Below are 11612 nucleotides of genomic sequence, written 5' to 3' on the forward strand. Positions count from 1 at the left end.
ATCTTGAAAAGACACTCAATGACCTCTTGAAATCTCCAGGTCGACTAAGAATAAAAAAAAATTAAATTAGCTTTGTGTACCAGACCATGAAAATCAATAGACAATTCTCTGCAAAATTTAGAAAAGAAATGATAAAAGAGAAAACAATTTCCAGAAAAAAAAGTTGTATCTCTGACTGAGATAACTGTAATTTAGCAAGATAGAAAAACTAAAGGACTGAAACGTAGGACTGCCAAGACATACGTAACATATGATGACCAAGAATTTGCAATACGCGTGAAATATCCAGCGTACACAGAAAACAACTGGAACATTAGAAAAATTGATGGTAGCGATAGAACCCTACGTTTACGACTTATTTTGCCCCATTGAAGCTGACTTGATTATCCAACAATGTAATTAGTATTTAAACCCTGCACAGGAACTGAACAGAATATAGAATTTAGAGCAAAGGCCAAGCGCTGGGACCTATGAGGTCATTCAGCGCCGAAACGGAAAGAGACAGTAGAAAGGGCTGAAAGTTGTAATTGGAGGAAACCCTCGCAGTTGCACTATGAATCATTTGTTAGAAGAGGATGGAAATAAAGATGGAGGAAAGAGAATTATGAACGGAGGTACAGTAGGAATGAAAGGGGTTGCAGCTATGGGCCGAAGGGACGCTGCAAAGAACCTTAATTAATGCCTACAGTGCGCCGCATGACGTGCACTGACGGCACTACCCTCCTATGGGGCCCATGCACAGGCGAACTTGCTCGGACTGTTTACTGACAAAGGCTCTTCAACCGTCGTGGTTAAACTCCGTCAATGTCTGGCTGGATTTCCGATATTTACCGCCCGCATATACCACTCAAATATAAATTAATTAATTTCATGCACAATATATTTATGTAGCCACAGCTTGGACTGAACAGAATATAGGCAGTAGTTAGGCTGATGGAAAGGCAACGAAGTTGAAACAAGGAAACATTGTGTAGCTGAAGCCTGGGAAACTGATGAGAGCACGGCCTAGTTCTTTCATGGGCAGGAGAGACACGGGGCATACAGAGCAATTTCCATAATAATGAGAACTGTCTGGAAAATAGATGCCTGGCACGTGTACCTCGCGATTTTTTTTTTTTATCGAACCTAGTCTTCAATTAGGAAAGAAAGGTGCAGCTCTCCATTTTCAGAATAAGTCTCAGTTGCTTTGTTTTCAACCTGGTGTTAACATAAACCTCGCAGAGGCATGAAGACGAACAAGATTAGTATTATCGCACGGTTAAAATAAAAAAAAGGAAATAATAATGATTTGCTCTAAAACAGTATTGTTCTCTAATAAGAATGTCTGTACAGGCTTCAGCTACCTACATAATGTTTCCTTGCTTTAACTTACGTTGTCTTTCCATCACCATAACAACTATATTCTGTTCAGTCCATGCTGAAGCTATATCAATATACTGTGTATGAAATCTGAAACTGGGGTAGTATTATTAATGATGGAAGTGTTTTTACCTACATGTGCATTTGTAATAGCAACAATGACCTATAATTTCTTGCTTTCTTTGCCCCTTTTTGATACGCTAAGCGAGTCATTGTGGTTACTGTAGTTTTATAATAAAAGCGTGTAAAACAGTGCCAATTGATCTCTCTCATATATATATATATATATATATATATATATATATATATATATATATATATATATATATATATATATATATATATATATATATATATATATATATACACACACACACACACAAAATATTTCAGTATCTCCATACGCTGCAGAACTGTACGAGGCATACAGACAATCTCTCAAAGGTTGTGGCCAGCTGACTGTTTCTGAGTTTCATCCAAAGCTAGTGCTGGCAGAAACGCTCGGTTTTTCAGGATGTAACTTTGGAAAACATTTGCTTGACAGGAAAAACTTTAAAGCCAATATCCAAAATTCAACTGTGATCTTTTGAGTTCCTGCTCAAATTAAATCAAGTTTGTGCCGCACAAGGTATACCAAGTATCAAGTTCAGCTAGTGATTATACTGCTTGGCAACAGGACATCCGCCAGGCCCACGCCTCTCGTTGCCAGGCATATGATTACGTTTATGCACGAACCTAAATTACAAACATACGGCAAATAATTTAGCTAAAAAATAATAGCATTGGGATAATTTGACAAGTATTTATTATCATGTTGTGGATTTTCATACCGGATAGACTGATATCAGACAAAAACTGTACGATACATTCTGTTCAAGCAATGGCGCCACGCACCTGTGACTCTGTGAGGCTTGTGTTCGTCTTCGTTCTTCGTCGTAATTGTTTTGAAATTTAGTGTTTGCCAAATTGTCGTTGTTTTCGCGTTGAATTATGGAAATCACGGTAAAATATCTGCAAAGCATTGATTTCGCAGAGTTGAAATACAGTGATCAACTCGAAATTAAGACCAAAGGTAGGCCTATGCCACATTTATCCATAGAGCAGAGAAGCACAGACCGCCTAAGAAGGTATGGGACCGCGTTTTCCAAGCAATTTTACGAAAATTGTGAGTGGCTGTGCGGCTGCGAAGAAACCAATGCCATGTTTTGTTTTCCTTGCCTGCTTTTCGGCGGGGACTTAATGTGGACAAAGATGGGGGTGCGAGACCTGATCCCCTTAGCTCCTAAGATAAAGCACCACGAGCAAACTTCCGATCACATAAATAGTGTAATTGATTTAGCTCTGTTAGGTAAAGTTAGTAATGCAGGTGATTCGGACTCATCGCAACGCCTCTTGGATGCAAAACACAACGAATTAGTGAGAAAAAACAGAGACGCGTTATCCAGAATCATTGACTGCGTGAAGTTTTGTGGAAAATACAAGCTCTCCCTTTTTAATAGTGACGAGGGAGGCAATGGGAATCATGGAGGAATCTTTCACGGTTTGCTCGATTTTGCTTGTGAACTGGATTCGTGCCTGAAAGCTCACTTGGCTACGGAAGCTGTTTTTAAGGAAAAAATGGACATAATTTTGAATGAAATATTGGACATAATGTTGAGCATTTGCAGAGATAAGATTAAGGAGGAAGTAAGTGATTTAAAATATTTGGCAGTAGTGTGTGACGAGGCCGTTGATACTTACGACAACAATCAGGTGGCAGTTATTCTTAAGTATGTGGCCCAAGATAAACCTATCGAAAGATTTTGGGGTTTTTTCAACCCAGACACCCTAGAGAGAGTGCTGCTCAATGAACTCCATATTTTATGCGGAAGCTTCAAAGAAAAGCTCATTGCTCAAACCTATGACGGTATAACTATCGCAGGTGCGGTCAGTAAAGGGCTGCCGAAGGTAATCAAGGAAGTCTATCGCAATGCACACTTTGTCAGTTATGCTCGTCAGCCGTGCATAACAATAGAAAGAGCTGTATCCCAAAACAGCTCTGCCAGAGCGTTTTTCGCTAGCTTATCAGGAATATACAACTTTTTTGAGAGGTGCCCACACAGAATGGCTGCTTTGGAAAACGTGGCCATCAGTCAGTCAAAAACGCCACATGTGGTAACGAGATTTAAACAAAGAATTGTCAATGCAGTATACGAACTGAAATTTACCTTGGTTCAGTGTTGTAACATGTTAGAAACATCGACATCAGTCGACACAGGGTGCGGAGCTGCAAGTATAAACAGAACACTGAATGATGCTAAGTTTGACTATTGGTTGAGATTTTTCTGCAAAGTGATGCCTCATATCAGTATCCAGTTTTCAGTGTTTCATTCGCATATGTTTAATCGGAAGGAATTCAGTGCTTCCTTCGCCATGTTCAGAACTTTGGTGCTTAAATTAAAAAGCGACTCAGAAGCAATCAGGAACAGGTTTTTAGAGGTAGCGACCGCAGTAAAGGAGGTCTGTGATATTATCCTCATGGAGTGTAGTGAGAGAATGAAATTTACAGCTCACTTGTATGCGAATAAGCTGCTGTCGGTATGCCATTTCCAAGCATTTGCAGAAAATTTTCCAAACGAGGCACTTTCTATAGTTGGAGATGCCTATCCTATGCTTGAAATGAGCAAACTGAGAATAGAGCTACTTGTACTGTATAAAAGAGGAGATTTGTGCAAGACTGAGAGCCTAGTACATTTGTTGTTTGCAATAAATGAGAACCATCTCCAGTCAACGCTTTCGGAAACCGTTAAGCTTATAAAGATTCTTCTGACTACACCAATGATAACTGCTGAACCAGATAGGCAGTTAACAACCTTGGCTAGAATTCAGTCATTTTTGCAGTGTTCTCGTGTTCGGGATAGACTCTCTGCCTTGGCCATGATATTCATTGAGCACGAAATGGTAACCGAGATGAAGGACTTCAATGAAAAAGTTGTCGACCATTTTGCTACTTCAAGTGGATGGACGGAGTTTACTTTCAAGTAACTAGGTAAGTCAGGTCATTTTCAGCATACATAAGTAAATTTTTCTCATTTTTTTTGCATGAAACGGATATTTTCAATGTCAAACAGAGCCAGCATATTAATGAAGGTAGACCATCATCTGATTTAACTGAGTGAACCAAGGCTATGAATCAGTTGAGTCAAGGACATATTCAAGTTATTGCAATTCGGTCCTGCCGTTTCGTCCGTAAGTCATTTAGGCCGTAACATCCAAAACAACGTAAGATTTTATGTTTATGGTGTTTACTGTCATTATTTTATGTTTTACGTACATCCCCAGGGACTAGAACTAAACACGACGCCCATTTTGCACGTAAACGGGCTCACGACCAAAATGACTGACGGCCGACACGACTCGAACTCGTCCAATTGATATCAGACTGTATCAGTTTCCAACTGAATCGAGCCGGTTTGTGTACAAGCGAATTTACAGTTTACATTTTTTTTATATTTTACGAAAACTTTACAACTTGCTCATAACAGAGTTCAGCATCAAAATTTATTTATAAATCAGTTTTTCATGCTATTATCATTAAGTGGAGGTGGATTCTTGTAAGAAATTCTTGACCAAGAACACACCTTCCGGTAAAATTTCACCTACAACCATCATTGCACTTTTGACTTGAAACATTCATTTTCCTATGTTTTCATGAGTCTTATGAACGTTTCAGACATTCTTTTTATTAGCAAATGAATACTTATATCCAAGCGTGGGGACCACAGTGAAAAAGCAAGGGTTAGGGGGTGCATAAAATGTGTGAAATACAAGGACGTTAATCCCATTGATAGTTCGCATTCAGATTAAGTATGTTAATGAAATGGTTTCAGACAAATATCATGCACAAGGGTAAGGACCAGGTACCCGTGGTTAGGTTAGGTTAGGTTAGGCGTGGTTGGTTAGATCGTTAGCTAATGAAATGAACAAAATCGATATACGAAGCACATGTTAAAGCCAGAAAATTATATTTTCAAGACCAAAATGCCATGATGTTAGAAATATAAATTTACTTATGTTCCTTAATGTTGAACAATAATGGGGGCTCCCAGTGGGGAACCGAGTTTGGGTTGGTGGGGACTTGTGAATGAAATACGGGAAGCATCCTAACCTAACCTAAGGCCCTGGGTCCTTACCTGGCTGGTGGCCATGGACCTCTTTCTTGCCTGAATTAGAATGCTATTTGTCATCCCAACCAGACCATTGACACTGGATCCTCACCTGGTTAGGGGCAAACCTGACCTGGCCTATAGCACCATAAGTCATAGAGTAATTTATAGGGGTGCATCCTAACCTAACCTAACCTAGGGCACTGGGTACTTACCTGGCTGGAGTGGGCTCCATTCTTTTGATCCTTCCACCTAATTTAACCTAGATCTTCAGATCTGATATCACAATCAGCTCCAGTTTACTTATACTGTATACCTTTACCTTACCCAGAAGTGCTAGAGGTGGTAAGGTCATCAGCTTCAGCGTTGGATTCCCTGTGTGGTAAAGGGAGATAACTTTCCATCCTTGAAGGACAAGAACAGTCAAAGGTTACAAATGAGCTGCATGTACTAAGAGACGAAGAAAGCTATTCTCTTGTGAGAATTTTTAAAAACAAAAAGCAGTGAGAATTTTTAAAAACAAAAAATGGGTAAGGTACTGCTTTGAACACACTGAATAAATTCCAGGCCGCTTCACCCTATCCTTTATATCATGCCACAATTATTCTATATTTTGAGTTTTATACTTGAAGTTGTTCAGGGTCCTTATAATTTTCTGGGCATCACACAAAGACTACTTAGCCAGATGGAAAAGCCTTTTATGACTTACAAATATCCAGATGGATGGCTTTTTAGTCAGTTTGACTATAGAGTCTCTCAGTGATGATTATTCTGACATTCAATATAAGATTTTCTAATGGCTTTTCGAGAAAAATGTTGAATCTCTAGATATTTAATCATCAGTTTCTCATCTTATGTCATTATGCCTTTTGCCAACTTTGACGTTATGGTGGTTTTTCTGGGAAATAATGGGAAAAAGTAAAAACATCTTTTTTTGTGGCTTTTGGTCAGCAACAAATATTAAGATACGTAGCATAAAAATACAAAAATCAATAGAAAAGAGATGAGAAGCACATGTAAAATAGTGAAATATATAAAACAGTATATAGTATTACGAATAAAACCGTTTGAAAGTTTTAAAATACAGTATGAAAAACGTTGTCTTTGGTTGCCTGCGCCTTGCCTTTCAGTTGAAAGCCCTGGGTTCGATCCTGATGTGAGTCAGAAATTTTTTTCTGTTCCACACGTGATTGTGGTTTGAGTATTTCTAATTATATTATATATATTATATATATATATATATATATATATATATATATATATATATATATATATATATATATATATATATACCGTATAACTGAATCATGAAAATATGGAACGTGATGAATCTATAAATAAAGACAAAATCCACGAAGGAAAGAGAAACGCTGGAGTGCTGCGAGGCCTTTCGACTGTCTTTATATATATATATATATATATATATATATATATATATATATATATATATATATATATATATATATATATACAGTATAATCAGAGGTGATCCTTCAGTGGTGATATATATATATATATATATATATATATATATATATATATATATATATATATATATATATATATTATATATAAATCAGACAATTCATTTCGACATAGGCATTTTGGACGTTTTGGCCGTTTTGGCATATTGTGTTGAGGATTAAAGTGAAAAATGAAAATCCACTTACATTAGTCGATGCTTCTCTACGTTGGTCAGCAGCAAATGCAAAAATGCTATAAAAACAGAAATCAGTAATTAAAAGTGCCTAATCACAAAAAAGTTTAAATATATAAGATTATATAGAGTAATGAGATGTAGAGTTTATATAATTTAAAAACTTAAAGGTATTAAGAAATTTTCCTATTAACATGACGTTCAGCGACAGTTTGTACTGTACAATTGTAAGTACCGGGATCCAGAGATCCTGGTAAGTACGTAGTTCCAGCATGTAGTCATCGGCCATAAAAATACAAGTCAATGAAAAATTGCCAAATTATTACATAAAATAAATTGTAAAAATACAAAAAACATGACTTTATAGTAATATTTGTACGCAGAATAAAGCCATTTAAAAGCTTAAAGATATAAAAAAATATTGTTGTAGTACTGTGCTTCTAAGTTCTTTTTCCATTACTCATCCACACGTTGGTATTTCTTGGCATTTAATTTGAACGTGTGCTCGCTTAAGTGCTACTGCATATGCCGTGTCGTCTGTGCATTAAAATTGACTCTTGAAAAATTGAGCCATGGCTTCGAACAAAGTGTTTAGTGTTAGTGCTAATAAGCACAATGCTGTTCTATTGAAAAATAAAATCCCAACAAAAATGATGAAAACATTGCCGCCGCCGTAACTCGTCCTCTCCTTTGGCCCATCGAGCGCATATGCAAAACCCTTTAGGCGCGCTAGACCGTGCCTTTAGGTAGGTACAGTGCTACACAGTATACACTGTTACATATATGTAATTTCCTTGTGGTTTTTCTTAACATTCTTTATAATTAACATGCACAGACTTGCTGTATTAAAAATACAACAGAATGTTATTGTACAGAGTACATAACTTACAGCTTATAGCGGTTCGTAGGGTGTCGGTCATTTTTAAAGGGCTTGGCCTATGCGGCCCAAGGTCTAGAGGCGACCAGTGTCGTTGCTCGAGTAAGTCGCGGGTCTTGGAGCGATTAAACGACTTTGTGTTTGTATTTTTGTAAAGACTTATTGTTAAGTCATGTCTATTCAACTAATTTTTTGGCAGTGATATTTCACTTTACCTTGTTTTCTTAGTAAAATATTAATGGCAACCGCAATTATTTAAAATGGAAAGGGCGGTAAAATCAGCGTCGACTCTTGTAAAAATTTATCCAACCATTTTGCGACTTTTAAGTTTTATTTTGTTGACGAATCTCTGACATGACAGATATTTTCATACGTGTCATCAGTTACCCAGTGCAGTAACCACTCCGTCGTTCCCAGTAATACTTTGAAAGGCGGGTGCGAATGTGCCACTGGCTACATGAACAACCTGAAACGTGGCAGCATTGCCATCATATTTGTAGACACAAAAAGCCTTACACGCAATAGTAGACTTTCAGGCATCATTGATATGTAATTGAAATCTTTTTGGAGATGAAGGTAGCACCAAGGTTCATTAATTACTTATATCATCAAGTATTGCATACAATGAATCACAGCGCGAGAGTGTAGTACGAGATCAGTTGATCATTAGTTGTAGTTTTGGACGAGTTCAGCCTCATATCCAATTAACTAAGCTACTTTTTAATCCGGTTAAATTTTATTTCAAGCAACCAGTTAGGAATGAGTGAGTACATAAGAGGGCCAACGAGGGTGGTTGAAATATCAAAGATGGTGCAGGAGTGGAGAATGAGATGGTACGGCCACCTACTGAGAAGGGAGGAAGACCATATTGGAAGGCATTCTATGGAGATGGAAGTCCAGGGTAGAAAAAGACGAGGAAGACTAAGAAAGAGATGGAGAGATTATGTGCGGGAAGACTTGAAGGATAATGAACTTGGCGAAACAGAAGCGCACCACATGGGTAGATGGAAGCAGCTCATCTAAAACGTCTACCGCGTATATAAACGGGACAAGCTGGGAGGAAGATTGCAAGTAACCACTTCATGTTTTTTATTTGGGAATACCATATGGTTGGTATCAAGAGTTACTTTGTGTACTGGGAGTGATTCAGTCACCTTATGCTGAACTTGATTGGTTTATGACTGTATGCCTTTCTGCATAATCGTTGAAACAGATTTGATAATTTGCCTGTGTTTTTGTTGAACGGGGTGAAATTTATGAGTTGAGCTGTTTGGTCGACTTATACCAGCTTATAGTTTATGCTTAAAAAGTAAAGCGCCCATTAAATGCTCTAAAATTTCTCGGTTACGGTTTCCTATTGCACAAAAAGGGATAAAATAATGTTCCTTTTTTATAATTTTTGCACGAGATATTCTCACTACTTTGAACGTATGAGTATGCAACAAGAGTTTTTCTAGCAGCAATAGCCCGTGCTTAATCACCAAGAACAGTAAGAAGGGAAGTGGAAATGCAATTAACAAGAGATAATTTTTATTTTGCATTTTGACACAGTTTAGTAAAGCCAACGAGATGAAGATAACATAAATGGTGATATTTTGGGGCGCCCATGAAATACACAAGTAGGTGCCCTGTTTGTGACGGTACATCGTTAAAAGGGTCGACTTGCTGAATAAAACCACAGTTGAGAGGGAGTTTTGACAGTAAAAGAGAAAAAAATGATTCGGATACTATTAGTTATTAAACATAATTTTTCAGGTTAATAGAAGTAATTCTTAATATCACAATAAAGAGGGTTTCTTATGCAATATGACTAGGAATCGCACTTTCAATGCGTTTTCTCTATTAAAAGTTGTTTATTCTTGCGCTATATACAAAGTATATTAATGTAGCAGCATTGTACATTTAAAGCTTACGTATTTATCACATGACTGTTTCTTGGTTGGTATCTATATTTATGTACATGTTCAAGTATAAATATAGTCTAACGAAAGATCCTGGCGAGAAGTACGTAGGTGAACTCCATCCGCTAAAGCATCCACCATAGTCTTATTAAAACCATTTTCTCCATTATTTTTCTCACGTCTGCTCTATTCTTTAAGGCAATGTGTGTAAAATCAACATCACTGTCTTTCCGTAAACTGTCTCGCGGTACCTGCTTAACTAAGACAGCGTTGTTGAAACTCTGTAGTGTCGTTATCCTTTGGTTTCTGTATAATCCTTGTGTTGACCAAAGTTGCGGCACAGTGGAGACACAGAGGTCAGGATATCAACCTTCTCGTGAAAAAATTCCTGAGCTCTGAATTCATGAAAATGAAATCTGACGGCTCGTGATTCACGTAGATCCACCTTGACAGGCGAAAGACTCTTTACGCAAAGTTACCATTTCCACTGGTGGTACTCAGACTTGTAGGCAGTTCTTCACGTTAAAGTCAGCAGGTGTCTTAGCATACACAGGGAAAGGTAGAGCAGCAGCACTGGGCACTGCGGTTTTCGGGTTGATGTGACATTGCAGGTTTGATATTATGGGAGTGAAAATAGGCGTTTGGTTGTCAACCCCTGGAGATTTTGTGGTGATTTCCTCGACGAGGGCTTCGGGGTCGCTCACGAGGCCAACCTGGAATAGAAGAAGCGTTATTAGACAGATATCATTTATGAACTTTTTAAACAAGATTTGTTTTGTATCTGCACAGCCATCGTCTTACCACGCACTATACAGTATACACACACACATATAGATATAGATATAATATATACATGTATAGCTTATACATACATACATATATATTTTATACACACACTCGCGCGCGCTCGCTTAAACTTGATGTCTTAAGTAGTCATAGAGCAGAAGGGATAAAACAAGAAGTTGACGTAGCGGTCTCACACCCCGAGGAGGTTTGAAAATATGAAAGCAGTAGGCGGTCAACGACATGTTTTATTCTTTCATCCAGCTCCATGACATATAGGCTATACAGTATATATAATGTACAAAATTTTAATATTTAAAATGAAGGTGACATATTGAATACCTACAGTAATGCCCTTATAGTTTTTGGCAAGGAGGCAAACAGCGCTTTCAGAACTAAAATCCGTGAAATAGAAATCTCATGATTTCTAGCGCACGACCAGCTCTTCACAAGCGCGGGACTGGGAGAGAGAACTGACGAGTGCAAGACGGGTTTTCCCCTAAAGCGCTCGCTTTCGAGAGTATGTAACGTTCACTGACACTTGTGTCTCTTCCTCTTTAAATTTATATTTTATTTTTATATATGTATATATATACATATATACACATACATGTACACATATATATGTGTATGTACATGTGTTTATTATATATATACCTATTATGTAGTATGTATATAATTTATATGTATATATATAATATATATACACACATATATATAAATATTTATATATATATATATATATATATATGCACGTACATTCATTCACATATACATACATACATTATGTAAAATATGTCTTGTGACTTTAATTTCTCGGCCATCACGAGATACATGAGTTGATTTCAATCCTGCCGGGCATATTCCTGTCGAAATCGTGGTCTACGCTT

The 11612-nt window shown here is 37.4% G+C and overlaps 1 protein-coding gene across 4 annotated transcripts in view; it reads left to right on the forward strand.

Annotated features, from left to right (window-relative positions):
- Positions 1 to 1820: 1820 nt before the first annotated feature.
- LOC136843307 (uncharacterized) overlaps positions 1821 to 11612 on the forward strand; it is a 166811-nt gene continuing 157019 nt past the window's right edge. The window contains exons 1-2 of one of the 4 annotated variants that reach the window (XM_067111542.1): positions 2261 to 4387; positions 8785 to 8920. In XM_067111542.1, the coding sequence (XP_066967643.1) occupies positions 2350 to 4383 (2034 nt within the window). In that variant the 5' untranslated portion in view covers positions 2261 to 2349 and the 3' untranslated portion in view covers positions 4384 to 4387; positions 8785 to 8920. Of the gene's footprint in view, positions 4388 to 8784; positions 8921 to 11612 lie in introns of those variants that run through there. The other 3 variants (XM_067111543.1, XR_010854521.1, XM_067111545.1) reach the window with 3 other exon arrangements.

Source organism: Macrobrachium rosenbergii, chromosome 11 (genome assembly GCF_040412425.1).
Source record: "Macrobrachium rosenbergii isolate ZJJX-2024 chromosome 11, ASM4041242v1, whole genome shotgun sequence".
In the NCBI taxonomy this organism is placed as follows: domain Eukaryota; kingdom Metazoa; phylum Arthropoda; class Malacostraca; order Decapoda; family Palaemonidae; genus Macrobrachium; species Macrobrachium rosenbergii.